The sequence below is a fragment of the Sinocyclocheilus anshuiensis genome, unplaced genomic scaffold (assembly GCF_001515605.1).
Source record: "Sinocyclocheilus anshuiensis isolate Anshui unplaced genomic scaffold, SAMN03320099.WGS_v1.1 scaffold375, whole genome shotgun sequence".
NCBI classification, from domain to species: Eukaryota; Metazoa; Chordata; class Actinopteri; order Cypriniformes; family Cyprinidae; genus Sinocyclocheilus; species Sinocyclocheilus anshuiensis.
This window is the reverse complement of record NW_015549594.1, coordinates 1,413,049-1,431,609: the sequence shown is the minus strand read 5'-3', so window position 1 is coordinate 1,431,609 and position 18,561 is coordinate 1,413,049. Positions and strand designations below refer to the sequence as shown.

At 35.1% G+C, this 18,561-nt stretch overlaps 3 gene segments (V, D, J or C); all 3 read left to right on the top strand.

Moving 5' to 3' along the window:
* The first annotated feature begins 14,050 nt into the window (after positions 1-14,050).
* LOC107658337 (T-cell receptor alpha chain V region RL-5-like) lies at positions 14,051-16,345 on the top strand. The segment is given in 4 exon segments: positions 14,051-14,103; positions 14,248-14,556; positions 15,577-15,697; positions 16,285-16,345. Coding segments are annotated over 4 exon segments (531 nt in total).
* Positions 16,346-16,402: 57 nt separating this feature from the next.
* LOC107658336 (Ig kappa chain V-VI region XRPC 24-like) lies at positions 16,403-17,512 on the top strand. The segment is given in 3 exon segments: positions 16,403-16,460; positions 16,535-16,821; positions 17,486-17,512. Coding segments are annotated over 3 exon segments (360 nt in total).
* Positions 17,513-17,978: 466 nt separating this feature from the next.
* On the top strand, positions 17,979-18,299 carry LOC107658335 (Ig kappa chain V-VI region XRPC 24-like; the record flags this gene model as incomplete). The annotated part of the segment is given in 1 exon segment: positions 17,979-18,299. A coding segment is annotated over 1 exon segment (321 nt), but the record flags the coding sequence as incomplete, so codon positions are not given.
* Between the last annotated feature and the right edge of the window lie 262 nt (positions 18,300-18,561).

Here is an 18,561-nt window from a genome sequence, read left to right as displayed (position 1 = left end):
AACCTAAAAACTAATATTTATAAAATATAAAAATGTTACATTGATTGACTTGTACAGGTATTTAGATTTCCCTTATCAGAAGTTAATTTTTTTATATTCTTATTTAAAATCCATTCATTCATTCATTCATTCAAAATTTGTAAAATTTATATACAATTTTGAATGAACACATAACAAAATTTATTGTCAGCTTATAGTAACTCGTGCAATGCAGAAGAGGGTGACAAGCACATAATTATTCAGAAGAGCTCTTGAGCTCCTCTTTTGATAAAAATTCCTCCTCTATTTTCATAAACAACGTTCTTTTTAGTCATGCTTTCTTTTTCTGAAGATGATTTGGTCACTCCTCACTGTAACACCATGTACACTTGCATTTGGTAATTTCCTAAACTGAAGCATTAAGATATGTACTCTGCAGCCCACAGTGACTAAAACACACTCGACACTCATATACAAACACACAACTTCAAAACATCCACAATTACACAAATGTACAAATGTAGTACATATAGAGAGGTTGTACACAGTTGAATAGCATAATGAAATCATAGTTGAAAAAATTGAAGTTTTAGTTTATTTATTACAACAAAATCACCACCAGGGGGAAGCATCTCTTAATTTCTTGTGTGAGACTGTTCAGTTGCTGAAACTATCAAGAGAAGCTACTAAGGACTGTGAGATCTGCTATAAGGAGAGACTCACATCAGTTGTCTGACTTTTACTCTCTTATTACTCTTTTCTTCATGGCACATGGTTTTGGTAAGAATATTTCGTTATTTACACTCGAGTTACTCAATATCTTAATATCTTGAGTTACTTTACTTACAGTAATATCTGATTGTTAATTTATGCCCCATCTTTTTCAGTATGCTGGGGACAGGACAGTGTCGAGCAGCATTTAAGAGAAAAGACTTCTGCTGAGGGAAATCAAGTGACTTTATTGTGTAATTATACTCTCGTGAGTTCTACTAATGCTTATCTCTTCTGGTACAAACAACTACCAAATAGATCACCAACATTCATTCTGAGTGACTTTTCCATTGGGAAGGGAACTACAGAGCCTGAATTTCAGGAGAGATTTCATGCAAAACTGGACTCCACATTAGGAACAGTTCCTCTGATGATCCAGGATGTGCGTGTGTCTGACTCTGCTGTGTACTACTGTGCTCTGCAGCCCACAGTGACTGAAACACACTCAACACTCACACAAAAACACAACTCTCTGGCACTGATGAGAAATGCATAACTACTGTATAATGAATCAGTAATAATTAAATAATAAAAAACCCAAATATATTAGTTGAGAATAACAACATTAAATATACCATATTTCAATAGTACAAGTCCTTGATTTTTTACAGCTACTTCTAATAATATCAATTGCTCTGTCTTATAGAATTAGTTTAGTTCATTAAACTGAAAAAGAGTCATGAATCAATGTATGTGAAGAGACTGATAAAAACCAACATCTGAACATTGAAAAGTCACTAAAATGCACCCAGAATTCTTCAGGAGGAGACAGTCACACTGTGTTCAGATACTGTGCAGCCAGACTCCGCAGGTCTTTGCATATGTGATAGTGTTACAACAACTTTTTCAGAGAGAGGCTGAAAAAAATATTCTACTGTAAATTTAAACAACTCCATTTTATCTAAATTATTATTTTAACATTTATTGTGATGGCAAACTGGCAAAGAATTGCAGTCTTCTTTATCACATATTTCTAGGGTAAGAAATGTAGGTAAAAACTGTTTTTAATAATAGTATGAACAAAATTTGATTTTGATCAGTTTTGTTTTGCATTATATTACAGGATGTTATTCTCTGGACAGCGTTGAACAAAATACAACAGTTCAAACTGCTGTTGAAGGAGCCGCTGTAACAATCAGCTGTCAATATGAAACCACTGATATATAACCAAATTTCTACTGGTACCAGCAAAAAGTAAATGGAGTTCCAAAAGGAATGCTGAGCAAATTTGGCTTTCACAAGGAAAGATTTAGTGATGATCTCAACACAATTTCTAAATCAGTTCCACTCACAATCCAGGATGTGCGCGTGTCTGACTCTGCTGTGTATTACTGTGCTCTGCAGCCCACAGTGACTAAAACACAGTCAACACTCATACAAAATTCTGAGTAGTGTTGTTGAATGATGTGACTAATACTTCCACAAATATGAAGCCTGTCATCCTAAATCCTAATAATAAAAAATAAGTTTTTTATTGCATAAAACACACACACACAGAGATTACCCACACAATTGTCACATACTATGCTAAGAAACTGATTTGCCAATTGCTAATTATATAATATGTTTTTACCTTTATAAAACAACATACATGCAAATGTAAAATGGCAAAATCGAATTTCTTTAATTCATATTCAGCAGTGATTGCATTGAACCCTCAAACAAAACAACAAAACAAAAAAAAAACATTGCACCACTGGCATAAAAAATCAAATAATAATAATAATAAAAATTGGTTGTGATGTCACTGGCCACACCCACACCACTCATAGACAGCAGAGCTCCTCCCCACTGCAGTCATTTATCTGTTCATCCATTTTTACCATTTATCAAATTTAGTTTATAAGCACATGTACAAACCTCAAAAAACATACATAGCCAACCTTAAAATTATTATCAAAATTGGTTTAAACGGAAGTTTTAAAATGGAGAGATGTCTACTAGTGATTGTTGCAATATTTTCAGGTGGATATAATTTGCTCTTTTAACATCACATGGTAATTTAACAATATCTTGCTGATGGTTTAATGATGTCTCAAATTTTATTGCAGGTGCATTTGCTGACAGCATTAGTCCAGTTAACAAGGATATGATCAAAAGAGAAGGAGAGTCTGTGACAATGAGCTGCTCATATGATACAAGAAGCAACGATGTTTATCTTTACTGGTACAGACAGTATCTAAACCGAGAACCAGAATATTTACTGTATGAAGGTGCTCGATCATATAGTGGAGATAAGGATACACCAGATGACCATCGGTTTCAGTCGACTGCATCTCAATCATCCACTGAACTCACTATTACTGGTGTAACTCTGTCAGATTCAGCTCTCTATTATTGTGCTCTAAGAGTAGCAGCCCAGTGATACAAAATGCCTGAGAAGCTTTACAAAAACTCACACACACTGTTATTTCTTTGAACTACAGAAATCAAATGAGTATCAAACCACAGAAATATCTTTTGTTAACCACAAACTATAAATGAAAGGATATGGTAACACCTGTGAACAATAAATAGTGGTTCATGAACAGAGTTGGGAGAAAGAAAAATTACAAACAGAATAAAATGTTAAAGGGGTCATATGATGCGCAGTATGTGGAAAATAATGTGTTTTTTTTACTTTAAACCGCATAAACACATTTCATTACACCAAATACACAAAAGAATGTTCTTTTTAGCAGCATCATATGACCCCTTTAATGATAATAGATTGTAATTGTAAATTCAGGAAGACTAAATAGTTGGTCATTAATTAGCAGCTAGAGCAAAGAATTTAAATATCCCAATTGTTACTTTTCCCCTCAAGAATAACATATCAAAATATGTTTGCACAGTGTAAGTAAATGTGAGAAATGGCTATTGAACATTTTGCAATACACAAAAGAAACCTGGAGAGGGTGATATTCACTTGATATTTACATTGTTAACTATGTTCATCTGACGGTGCACTGAGTGAGCTCCTCCTCATTATCACTAACAACACCAAGGCTTTGAATAACAGACTCACGATCAAACTGCTTGGATATTACTCTAACAAACAATGAAACTATGGTTGGAAATGTTGATTTTTGCATTAGTTATTGTTGGTATGTTGCTGGTTAATTTCTTTTCGATTATTTATTTGATACTTATTTAATTTAATTTGTTTCTATTTATTTATAGTACCATTTGAAACATGATTATCATATTTGCAGAATGTAGAGCAGAGGATACAGTTGATCAGCCAAATAAATGCTAACTGAAGCAGAAGGTGTCACGTGTATGTTCCTGTTTGTCCTTATTTGGATTGGTTCCTGTTCTCATTATTAGTTATTCACCTTCATTCTGTTCACCTGTGTTGATTGATCATCTCGTTTGCTCCTTTGTTTCCCTGTCTTTATAAGCCTTCAGTTTCTGCCTGTTCCTGGATTGATGTTCATTTAATGGAACACGTGTGTTGATGCTATTCAGCTCTCCTTTTCTTAATGTTGAAGTTGGAATTAAAGACCATAAACGTTTACTCCTTTGTCGTGTGCTTTCTACAACCACATACCGTGACAGAATCCAGGACCCCAACAAGAAGATGGACTGGGCTGAGGATTTTTTACTAAACATCCAGCAGGATAGAAGGCTTTTGGACCGATATGTGGAGGAGTTTCTGAGTGTCTTCCATCTGGTGAGCTGGAGTGATCATATGCTTAATGCGTGCTTCCGGATGGGACTGGACGATGATGATTTATTCCGATTCTTGTCTCCAGACGATTGTTATAGACCTGTAGCAGACTTTATTAATTTCGTTCTCGATTTAAATTGCTCTGATTTCTTTGTTGAAGTAAATAATGATAACTGTTCAGTCCCTATCCGGAGGTATGTTGGTACCTCAGCCCAGAAAAAGAGGCACCAGCACTACCTCCAGAGTCCACTCCAGCGTGCCTCTCAGCTCTCCTGGATATGGCACTACCCCCAGAGTTCTCAGCTCCTATCCTCTCGCCTGAGTCCGCTCCAGAAAACTCCATCTCCTGAGTCTCCTTCGCCTCCGCTGGTCCCGTCCAGCCCCCCTCCTTCTCCGCTGGTCCCGTCCAGCTCAACATCGTCTCCTTCGCCTCCGCTTGTCCCGTCCAGCCTTCCTTCATCTCCGCTGGTCCTGCCCAGCCCTCCTTCGTCTCCTGAGCCCCCTGTGCTAGCCAGCCCCACTCCTCCAGAGTGCCCTCCAGAGTGTCATCAGATTCAGTTCCACTGACAATTAAGGATCTGTGTGTGTCTGACTCTGCTGTGTACTACTGTGCTCTGAGGCCCACAGTAACTAAAACGCTATCAGCTCTTACACAAAAACCTTAATCAGTGCAGATCTCCATATACAATCATAAATCAATCAGCATTTTTCTTAATTCATTGTCACACACGTGTATATTATTATTTAATCTTTATTTTAAATTAACCAATATAATGAATTTTAAAAAAGAATAAATGTTCAATGACAGTCAAGCTGTGAGTTGGCAGAAAAGGGGGCAGGTCTTGATATCACAATCCACACCCACATTATTAATATAAAGCATATCAGTTCTTCAGTGCATTCATTAACCTATGAGTTATGTACACATAAAAGTAATTATGGTAGGCTATAGTTTATCATTCAAAATAACATAGAAGGACTGTCCACTTTGTAGTGAACCAGCTCGAAGGGGAAATATTAATAATTAATTATAACTAGTTATAATTATAAATATTTAGATCCGCTGTAAGTATTTACTTGACATCTCAGTGTCAACTGTCTGTCAATTCTAAGAACGTTAATTTCCTAGTTAAGGAAAATAACTTTCTTACTGTACAATTCTACTCAGAGCATGTAGCAAAAATCTGCATGATTAGGGACTCCAGTTATGAGCAAACAATGAACAATCTCAAGTGTGATACAAGTAAGACTTTATTAACTACATAAACACTTAAACTAGTCTAACATACACACGCATACAGTTGGCATAGGAAAAGGGGTTAAACAGCTTAAGCAGTAAAGAGAAGAGAAATAAAGACATGAAGTAACCAGTTTGAGTCTGATGATCTTGAAGTGGAAAGACTAGGCCGAAGCCTGGCACAAGCTTAGGTTGGGTTCTTGAGGACTCTTAGCTCTGCATCTTACCCTTGAGTTTCTGCATCTGAAAACTTCGTTTAATTCTGATCTTGTGATCTTTTAAACTGTGAGGATGTCCCACCTTTCAGGAGGCAAGTGAGCCAATGAGAAAGTGTACCTTTGGAGGGAAAGTTTACGACCCTTTGTCCTCAGGCATATGTTTTGCATATGGACTTTGATTGGATGTTGATGAAGAAACTATTAAAGATTCTGGTAACACTAATATCTTCCATAGGTATCAGCATATAATATAAATGAACATTTAGACTATTAAAAACGCAGGCGAAAGATACCAAACATGGCATACCTGTGATCTCTGTTAACAATAGTATGCAATTCTAAAATGTTCATTTAAAAGAGTTTGTATCAATACATAAGCAAAACATTATAAGAGGAAAAATTATGAGATGGGGAAAATTGGGTACATGTCCCTACATTTCTCAAGTGGTTATATCTAGAAGGAGATAGATATAATTTGGATGGACTGTATAGTACAAGGGTACATTTGTCTGTTTCAAAGTGAATTTAGAGTGAAAACTCTACATTTCAAAATTACTGCTTTGAAAATCAGTAATCAAACATTTAGAAAATCACAGAGCTTGTAAAAAATGGAAAAGTGTTTGTGTTGTTGAAAAATACAATACTTGAATTCGCTTACATAATTCCTTTAGAAACAAGGAGAGGACGGTATGCATTTTGTATTTAATTGATCCCCTGCCTTATTATTAAATGTAATAATCCACTAATGTGTAAAGAGAATACTGGAAAAAAATTAAAAGACTGGTGTGTGTGATCTACTGATTTACTGATGAGTTACTGATTATTAAGACAATGAAAGAAGTCCAAAAATAAATCCAAGAGTCAGAAATGTGTATACATAAAGAGAAAAAGAAAAAGAAATGGCCCATTTGTAAGGAAGAGAACGAACACTCCATGTGCTGATTCAACAGAACAAGCTCCTCCCAGCCACTGTATATACAGTACCATTATATTTAAAACAGACTCATCAAAGACAAGCTGAAACAACTGTGCTCTCCAGTGGATTTAAACAGTTCATTCCTCTCAGTTACACGGTACAGTTATTATAATGACTCACTGGGATTTACATTTTATCATCTTTATAACATTTTTCTGGGGTGAGTAGGACCCTTTTAAATCTCTATTTGCCATATTATAACATGCAAAATATTAAATGATTTTGCTTTAAATTCTGTTCCAGGATGTGATTCTCTGGAGAGTGTTGACCAGAATACAAGAGTTCAAACTGCTGTTGAAGGCAGATCTGTAACGATTAACTGTAGATATGAAACCAGTGATCCATCCCCGTATCTCTTCTGGTACCAACAAAAGATGAACGGAATCCCCAAATACATGATGATGATATTTGCTAAAACTGTACAAAATGAAAAAGACTTTGAGGAGAGATTTAACGCAAATCACGACAAAACTTCAAAATCAGTTCCTCTGATGATCCAGGATGTGCATGTGTCTGACTCTGCTGTGTACTACTGTGCTCTGAGGCCCACAGTGACTGAAATACACTCAACACTCACACAAAAACTCATGGTGCTGAGTTACACTGATGATATTTCCTATATAGGCCTATCTTCTATATTTTTATTTTATTTCTATGAACACTGTGACTGGTTAATTCCACTACTAGTTATTAATCTTAAAATTCAATATTTATAAAATATAAATATATTATATTATACAGGTATTGATATTCCCCTACCATATCAGATTCTGCACATATATTATTTTTATATTCTAATTTAAAATGTGTACAATTTATATACAATTTTTAAAGAACACATAACACAAATGTTATTGTCACCTTGTAATAACTTGTGCAATGCAGAAGAGGGCGACAAGCACTTGCTCCAGTTATTATTTTGAAGAGCTCTTGAGCTCCTCTTTGACAAAAATCCCCTCTCTATTTTCATAAACAATGCTCTTTTATTCACTGCTTCATTTGCTGAAGATCATTCAGTCACTCATCACTATAACACCATGTACACCATGTTGCATTTGCTAATATCTATACTGAAACATGATGCACTGAACTATGTTTTATAGAACTGCCCCAAAAAATGAAAATTCTGTCAGTTTACTCCCCGTCAACTGTTTGGTTAGACTCATCTTCCCAGAGGGTGGAGCTCACCTTTGTTCAAAGCTACAAAAGTCACTTTGCACAGTACATAAAACGACTTTGCTTTTTTTGATGACAATTAACAGTTACAACAGTTACAGAATGCCTACTTGGATCACATTTTTACTCGTTCTTTTTTCATTTTCTTTTGGTATGTAATCAGTTCTTCTATAACCCATATTCTCTCTGTCATGACTTTAGTTTTAGGCTACTTAATAATTTTGAGATATTTTGTATTGATTTTCAGAATGCCGAGGAGAGGATAGTGTTACTCAGCCAACAAAAGTTCAAACTGCTACTGCAGGTGAAACTGTGACTATTGACTGCACATACAAAACCAATGCTTTCCCAACGCTTTACTGGTACCAATACAAAGCAAATCAAGCACCAAAATATATGCTGAAGAGATATGCTGGATCAAGCGATGAGGATGAAGACTTTAAGGAGAGATTTAATGCAAATCTACAAACCTCTTCAACATCAGTTCCACTGACAATCCAGGATGTGCGTGTGTCTGACTCTGCTGTGTACTACTGTGCTCTGCAGCCCACAGTGACTGAAACACACTCAACACTCATACAAAAACACAACTTCAAAAATTACACACAAATGTAGCACCTAAATAGGTACATAGGTTTAGATGAGTAGCATAATGAAACCATAAAGTAATAGATGTATCAAAACAAGACAAGACAATATGAATTCTGTTGGCCCAGTTCTGTTTTTAATAGGAATCCTTTGAGCAAAATTTAAATCCATGGTGCGGTGGTCAAAATTGACTTTTTTGTATTCATTTAATGAATGTACTATATTTTAGTTCAATAATGTTTTTATGTTCTTACATTTATTGAATAGTTATGATTCATTTATTATCTGTTAACCACATTTTGAGCATAGACCTGAAAATTACATTTCCAACTTAAATTGTTGTAAATCTTGAATACTTTGAAGCACAGACATAAGTTTGGTCTCTTTTTAAAGAAGACACTGGGCAGCGTATTGCTGTGAAAAGTAAAAACCGTTTTCCAAAACATGTCGTACACTAAAACTGTGTGAAAATATAAACAAAAATGTAAATTTAAACAACTCATGTTCCAAATTTGAGGTTGACATGTCAAAAAAATAAGCTTTCAATAAGATTTTGCTTGGGTGAAGGATCAAACATTTGCACTAGATGAAATTCATTTCCCATCTGTTTCCAATGTGGTCATTTCTGAGTGTGACTATTTTTTTCAGGACCATTTAATCCTTTCAAATCATGTCAATGATTTTTTGTGTTCACATAACAAGTGCCAAGACCATTCTGATGAAGGAAAAATTAGTCTTTACACTACATGTAAAATATTTCAATCAAAAATGACCAAACAGCACCAGAACCTACATAATACAACAGAAAGCATTGCTGATTTAGAATATAACACTTATAACAAAAATTAAAAACAATACTCACCCGCATATCATTCCAAACCTCTATGACTTACTTTCCTCTGCTGACCACAAAAGAAGATATTTTGAAGAATGTTGGTAGCTAAACAGTTCCATTGACTTTCCATGTGGACAAAATACAATGGGAGTCAATAGGAACTAAAGCTGTTTGGTTATCAACATTCTTTAAAATGTTTTCTTTTGTGTTCAGCAGAAAAAAAATAAATGTATACAGGTTTGGAACAACATGATCACAATTTTCATTTTTGGCTGGATCATCCCTGTAAATAGCAAGTCAAGCACGATAACACATTCATCCTGAAGATGGCAATATAAACACATTACTGTGCCATGATATGACCTCAAAAGAACCACTCAAATTGCAGAGTTACTAGGAAAAAAAACAAAGCTTTCATTCAGTCACAGAACACTTTTTTCCCTTCATCAGCGTCTTTTTTGTCTTTGTCACTATTAAGCAACGATGGCTTACCGGGCATGCATTGTATTCATGGTTGTCCTTAAGTATGGTAAGAAATCACAGATATATAAGGAGAACTTTCCTGTTTGTTGCATTTCAATTTAAAAGTCACTGATAACATGATTATTTTAAATGCATTATGTTATTATGCCTTAACAGGATGCTTTGGCGAGGACACTGTTAATCAGCCAAATGAGAATATAACTGCCGCTGAAGGACAGCAGGTCACAATTAACTGTGAATTTAAAACACTTCAACTAACTCCATACCTTTACTGGTACATTCAACGCTCTAAAGGCCCTGAGTATGTGCTGATGAGATACAAATTTGGATCAAGCAACAGTTCTGAATTTGAAGAGAGATTTGATGCCCGATTGGACTCAAATTCAGTTCCACTGACAATCAAGAATCTGCGTGTGTCTGACTCTGCTGTGTACTACTGTGCTCTGCAGCCCACAGTGACTAGAACGCCTCCAAACAATGCACAAAAACATGACACCGTGATATGCAACATATCTTACATATCAGTTAATCCACAAAAAAAATATTAAAATCTTGCTGGTTTTAAAGGCAGTATGCTATGTGCTTCATTCAGCACTACTTTCCTTATACAACATTTGATTAATACACTACAACCCATTCAACTATCTGCAATGTACTTTCACATTTTAAAGCCAGTCAAAATAAACAGATATAGATGCAAAAACTATTTTACAAACTAGTTGTATTTCCTTATACTCCCTTGTGAAATGTGAAATGAATGGCACTCTAGAGTAATAACTCTCACATAAGACTTACATGCTTAAAGGAGGAGGAGTAAAGAGCAGCTCTCCAACATTGAGACAAGGAACTTCTTGTTTCAGTAAACCTGTACTTTTTTTTCCTGACTGGCAAAGCATCATGTCAACATTTGCAGTAGTCCTATTAATAGAATCTCTCCTAATAGGTAAGATTTCAACTAATTATCACTTTAAAGTGGTTTCCATGTATGCAATTCAGAATTATGATTTTAAAACATGGTCATTGCCCTCCTTATTGTTTTCAGGTGTTACTAATGCTGAAGACATCATATTGCCCAACAATGATACAGTAATTGCTAAAGCAGATGAAAAGGTTACGCTATCTTGTAGCTACACAGGCACGGTTTACGATTTATATTGGTACCGTCAAATCCCTGGATCAGCACCTCAGTTCCTCATAATGGAATCGTCTGGATTCATAACACATGCTACTCCTCAGGTTCCTGGGATAACAATGTTCAACAGAAAAGACACCAAACGCATGGAGCTGGAGATCTTCCCTGCTGCAGTGGCATATTCTGCTCTGTACCACTGTGCTGTGAGGCCCACAGTGAAAGGAAATCCTCTGACTTCATACAAAAACCACAGCGATCCTCAATTGCAAAACAGATATACTGAAATATTTATCGCCTTAGATAGAAAAAGAGTTAGCTCATTTTAGCTCCCTATTTATTTGTGATTATAGTTTGAGTGTCAAGACATTCCATGATGGTAAAAAACAAGTTGGGATAACAGGTCTATGCATATTTGCATTCTTATTTTATTCAATTTATTAACAGGACCTTAAAATACGCTGTTTTTATGTTGCAAAGCTTCTGTTCAGTATGTAAGTCTGTAAACAGTATGTAAGTAATATTGTACATAATACAAAGTGTACATTATTTCATAAGCTAGAACTTGTGAGAATACACTAACACTTAATGCTCACTGCATTTAATTGTGGTGTACTAGTTTCCAAATAAAACCTGACATTAGACAGATGTGTGTCTGCTTTCTTCCACTTGGGGGAGATGTTTTAACAAATATATACAGCTCCATTCGTACAGTCAGGACTTCACATGGAGTTTGAGCATCTCAGCAAGTTCCAGTTAGATTCAAGAGGACATTGTATACTTTTTGGGTGTCTTCTATATCATGAATACAATGAGAAGCTGTGTGGAAACTCTTTTAATCCTGTTTGCAACTTGCATGGGTAATGTACCATATTTTATGCATGTATTTTCTCCTACCTGTCAGTTTCATCTGGATTTATAAACAAATTTACTAAAATCATTTACTCTCCTCACAGAATGCAGAGGACAAGACTCTGTTAAACAGCCTAAAAGTTTCCAATCAGCATATGAAGAGGAGGGTTCAGTAACTTTGGATTGTAAATACAATACTACAAGCTCAAACCCTACTCTACTCTGGTACAGACAAAACAGTTATGACTCTCCAAAATATATTCTACGGAGACATAAGTTTGGAGATGGAGATGAAGCCAGTGAGTTCAAGGGACGATTTCACTCCAGACATGATTCTACTTCAAAATCAGTTCCTCTGACAATTGAAAATCCACGTGTGTCTGACTCTGCTCTGTACTACTGTGCTCTGCAGCCCACAGTGACAACAGGATATACAGAGCTTGAACAAAAACCTACTTGAGCTTATAACGTTAGTCAAATCATACATGCTGACATGAGCTTAAAAGTTATAGCCTAATTAAACAATCCTGAAAATCCAGTGCAGCAGATGAAAAGAAAAGAGAAAGAAAATAAAGCTGCTAGAATGGCCCAGCCAATCACCTGACTTGAATCCAATAGAAAATAAGAACTAAAGATCAGAGTTCATAGAAGAGGCCCATAGAACCTTCAAGATTTGAAGACTCTGTGGAAGAATGGGCCAAAATCACACCTGAGCAATGCAATCCACTAGTTTCTCCATTCAGGAGGCGTCTTAAAGCTGTCATGACCAACAAAGGCTTTTGAACAAAGTATTAAATAAATTTCAGTAGTTCACTACTTTTCCCCTGTGTCATTCTATTTTATAACACATAACTTAATTTCTGAAATTATTTGTTTTGTTTTATTTGTATGTATGGATTATGTTGGGTTGTTACCGACATTTTCATGTCAACAGCACCTTTAGAAATATATTTACTGGGAAAAATGGTGATGTGTTCAATATTATTTTACCCGCTGTATATACATTTAAGTAACCTATATAAGTCATTCCAAGAAGGTGGGCTTCAAAATTCCTAATGAATTTTGGTTACGTGTTTACATTTAAAAGTACAGTATACAGTGGAGAAAAAAGAACCCGCCCTTTGCCAACTACCCGCCTCTGTGGCTTAACCTTAACAAAGCAAGGCATTTACCTGTCAAGCCAAAAAAAGAAAGATCTGCATCTGTTTCCAAGCGCTTTGAAGTCTCATGTAGTGATGGAAAGCTTTACCGATGTCCACTCTTGTCTTGCTTTGAGACCTGTCGCTTTTTGCTCTTTATAATCCTCCTATTTTCCTTTTAGGGTGGTTGGCTTTGTAAGCTGTTCTTGACAGATAAGAAATAGCAAACATTTTGCATTCTCCAGTTCATACTCATGAAACGTTAATAATTGCTTCCAGCCAGTCATTACTGCAAAATTGTCCCTGATCAACAAAACCAAAGGATAGAGTGTCAAGATTATTTTATGATAATCATAACTTTGTGGCTGGAAAAAAAATTATATTCACTCCCTTGGTTTCAGATACGACCTCAATGAGCATTCAAATAGGCTAGGTGCAAGTTACTGTACAGCTTGTTTTGTGGACAGTAACGTTAATATGAGCATTCTTATTTAGGGAAAGCAAATTTATTCAGATTTTATGGATATTTTATATGAGTCTAGGAAGCATGCAAACATTTCATTAGCCAATTTAGTGCAAATATAAAATAAGGGTGATTTAGAATAAAGATTATATGTTTTACTAGACAAACACACCAGACCAATGTTTGTGTTTCCAAGTTGTACCAGCAGAGGCAGACATGTTAAAATGTTCTTGAAACATACAACTGACTGTTGTAGTACAGTATTGTTAGACACCATATATTATGTTAAGTGATGGTTGAGGTTTTTTTTTCTTTAGAGAGATTAAAGATTTTATTTAACATTTTATTTATTTTATCTAGTGAGTATTCAGTAGTATGTAAATTCAAGTGCAGGGATTGTCACAGTTTGGTGTTGAAGTTTGCTGTAAAAGATTCAAAAGGATGACTGTGTTTAAGTGCAGGAGTGCAGGTTTTAGGGGAGGTGCTATCTGCAGACATCCTCTGCTACACAGTGAGGGTTTGCTGTCTAACATTCTGTGCAGCAGATGAACTAATCCACTGCAAAATGGTGCTCATCTCTTTACTTTTGTTCTGTACTCTTGCATGTAAGATTTTTATTTTTATTTTCTTACATTATTATATATTTTCAGATTTTACATTCTATTTAATTGTATTTTTTTTTTTCTTGTTTGGTTTCTTGTGCTTTTGTATTTCATGACAATGGAGTTAATATGGAATCTTATTTACAGATGTCAGCTTTGGGAATGTCATCACACCAGTCCAGCCTGAGGTGTTTGGGACAGAGGGGGACAATATAACTCTGTCCTGTAACTACTCTTCAGCAGTTAGTCTGCAGTGGTATCGCCAATATCCAAACTCAGCTCCTGAATTTCTTTTGATAATACTACAAGGGACAGGGAAAGTTTCACAGAAGTCTAAAATTGTAGAACAAGATCCTCGATTCTCTGGAAAAGTAAATGAAAAGAAAACCCATGTGGATCTGGAGATCTCCTCTGCTAAAGTGACAGACTCTGCTCTGTACTACTGTGCCCTGGAGCCCACAGTGACAGGAAACACAACAACACTGTACAAAAACCTGGCTTAAGTTAATCATCTAGTGGGTTAATTATTAATCATCCAGGAAATTTCTGCAGACATTAGTTTTTGTTAGCTTAAAAAAAAATCAATAAAAATAAAAATGTGTAACTTGCTAAAAAACATTTCTCGTATTTTGATATATCATTTAAGGTAGTTTTCTGTAGAACCTATAGAATTGTATCTGAGAATGCATTTTGTTTATACCTCAAATCAAAAGAAAGAAAACAATGTAAAAGTGGCTCAAACATATTTACCATTCAAGAAAGAACATTATTTCAAAATAAACATGCTGTTCTAAACTCCAACAGAAGGGGGCAACATAATCTCATGTCATGTTTCACAAGCATTTCCCTGGTGCTCACCCTTGATGATTAAGAAGTGCTATCAACATTTAATTTTAAACACTGAATGGAGTGTTGAGTAATGATTATTAAAGTAATACCCTGATGAAAATATATATTTTTACTTGCTCTGTGTAATTATGATGAAGCAAATCCATTAGACATATAGATAGATCTGTTTGAAATGCAGTTAGATGGTAAGGGCAAATGACTAGTAATATACTGAAGCTCACAGATCATGTTTAAGTTTCTCTGACCACACCCACATTATTAGTACACAATAACGCTTCACTCATACCAGTGTATTCAGTCACCCATTAGCTACTCTCACATTTTTATTCATTTTATGAAGCCACATTCAGCAGAATGTATTAGTTACAACTCTCCAATAAAGCAGCTTAATAATAAATAAACATAAATAAAAAAATATATATATATTTTATTTCTTTTATTATTTTTTCCCCTTTTTTTAAGATTTAAAGCTAACTTGGAAGAAATGGAGGAGAAACAAATGCTACTCATGATACTTCTCACAGTTTCAGGTAAATACTGTATTTTATTCAGAACTACAGTGACTCACAATTTACACTTATTCTGTATTAGATCAAGATATATTTAATATTATGTATTTCATTTCAGGTTCATTTACTAATACAATTGAACCAAGAGAAGGAGACACTAATATAATCAGAGAAGAAGGAGAGTTTGTGACACTGAGCTGCACATATGAAACTAAAAGCAATGATATTTATCTTTACTGGTACAGACAATATCCAAACAGAGAACCAGAATATATACTGTATAAAGGCACTCGATCATGGAGCAGTTATAAGGATATACCAGATGGGTTTCAATCAACTACATCCCAGTCATCCACTGAACTTACTATTGTAAAAGCAGCTCTGTCAGATTCAGCTCTGTATTATTGTGCACTAAGAGTAGGAGCCCAATGATGCAAAATACCAGAGAAGCTTTACAAAAATTAACACAAAATTAATGCTTTGAAGAGTCTTTAATCAATCAGTATCAAAACACATAACATTTTTGTAAAAAAACAAACAGGGAATGTGGTAACAGCTGTGAATTTGGGAGGTAAAAATGGTTACATAAGGACATGTGAATACAATTTAGCATGTATTGCATATTTTTCTCATGTTAGCTTGTTTGTTAGGTTATCTCTTTTCTCATATTATGTTGTATAAGAAGTCTCATTCAAAATTATAGGAGCTCACATATATGAGCAAAAGGGTAATACAATATTGATATAAAAAAACAAAGAATTTAAAGATATAACATATTTTAAACAGCTATGAATGCTCTTTTAATCTTTGGTGCATTGTAATTCAGGACATTGACAGGACAGGAGGAGGAGTTTAGCACAGACACTATACAGCATACAGCTGGGTAAAGATGAACATCACTCAACACTGTGTGGAGCAGCTGCTCTGTTTTTAGCTTGTTCTTACCAGTGTAGTGAATGAACATGTTGATCTATATTATTATACTGCTGTCATCAACTGAAGGTATTATATTGTACTAGTATTTTATTCCGTCAGAAGTGTTTAAAAACTACATTTAACGCCACTTTCATTTGCAGGTTCCAGAGCCTCAGAAGTCATCACTCCAAAAAGTGACAGAGAATTTGCTCTTGAGGGTGACAATGTGACACTCTCCTGTAACTACAGCAGTTCTGCTCGTGGTGTTCACTGGTATCGGCAATACGCAGGATCACCACCACAGTTCCTCATACTGGAAGATTCAGGGGTTACAACTTCAGCTAATCCACCCGTTCCAGGAATAACCATCAAACACAGAAAAAAAGAAAGCCATGTGGATTTGATCATCTCCTCTGCTAAAGTGTCAGACTCTGCTCTGTACTACTGTGCTCTGCAGCCCACAGTGACAGGAAAACAAACTACACTGTGCAAAAACCTGTATTTCAGGAAAGTATTAAAGCATGCAGGATATTTCTACTGACATTTTATTATATGTATTTCATGTATATTTTATACATCGTTATAAAATAAAATTTATTAAATAGTCTTCATTTTTGTTTAGGACTGTGGCTGCATCACTCGCATAATTGCACAAGAATTAAAATTGTAGTTTTTCACTAAGCACGCATAAACGTTGTTTTCTCAAAAACACAATCACGTACATACATGCTGCTCACATATTATTGTAGCCCAGTTTGTGCTGATTACAGTGTTATTAAACTTTAGACATTCAAATGTTTGTAAGCAACTGAAAAAAAAGCACAAATGTCAGGGCATGTCAAAACTTTTCCAGGCCCCAAAACACCCTCGGACCCTCATTGTTTCTGCAAATCTGGATAATTATAGTTACAGAACCCTTATTTCTGCCCAACATGCAAAATCTATATCATGTTTATATTAAATAATATCCCTCCAAAAATGCATGTGACACTGAAATATGTTGTAGCTTGTCATTTATCTAGCTATCCATATCTATTTATGAATATTGTTTATTTTATTCAATATGTGGGATTGTTTTAAATAACATTTCATAATGTATATTGTGTGAGAAGAGGGCTGAATGTTGTCAATTTGAGTAGGAGGAGTTTAGCACAGATGTTGTACATTAGGACTGTCAGCATTTCACAAGTCTCTTTGGATCATCTGATGTTTCTGTGTCTGCAGTTCACGCCCGATTATTGTGCCAAAATGTTTATCTATGTAATTATATTATTATCATCAGCTCCAGGTAGGGTATTACTGAAATTAGGGTATACTGAAACATTCTTAAAAAGGTGATGAAAACATTTTAGGATAAAAACATTATTATTTTTTTTTTATATATAAATAATGATTCTCTTACTGAAACAAGAACCTGGCTTCTAAGACATGCTTTTTTAGTTAACCAAGCTAATAACAACATTGCATTATTAAGCATATACATTTTTTGCATTTGAATTGAGAATGCACATTTGAAAGAGGAGTTATATTTTTCTTGTCTTCTTTTTGTTTTTTAAACTTTAAATTTACACTTTAAATGCAGGTACCAGAGCGGCAGAGGTCATCACACCATACAGTGCTTTGCAGTTTGCTGTTGAGGGTGACAGTGTGACACTCTCTTGTAGCTACACTGGTTCTGTTCGAGGTCTTCACTGGTATCGTCAATACTCAGGTTCACCACCAAAGTTCCTCATCCTGGAGTCCTATGGGACAGTTACTAAAGCTGATCCTCCAGTTGCTGGAGTCTCAATTAATCACAGAAAAGACAACAGTAGTGTGGATCTGAAGATCTCCTCTGCTGCTGTCACTGACTCCGCTCTCTACTACTGTGCTTTGGAGCTCACAGTGAAAGGAAATCCACTGCATGCTATACAAAAAGCTCTTTAAATAAAACTGAACGTGAGAGATGAGGATGAGGTTTATGTTTTTTTTTTTAAATCACACAGATATTTATTATAAAGTTCTTATATTAGTAGATCCTTAAGAAACTCTCATACTGTGAAAATATTCTGTGGCTGAAAGTGGAAGACAGATTATTACTTTTATGAGGACATAAAACGTGTTATATGCATAACATGTGTGAGCCAAACAATGATTGTAATTAAAAATAATTGTCAATAAAATTAATTCAAAAACATTTACCATTTTA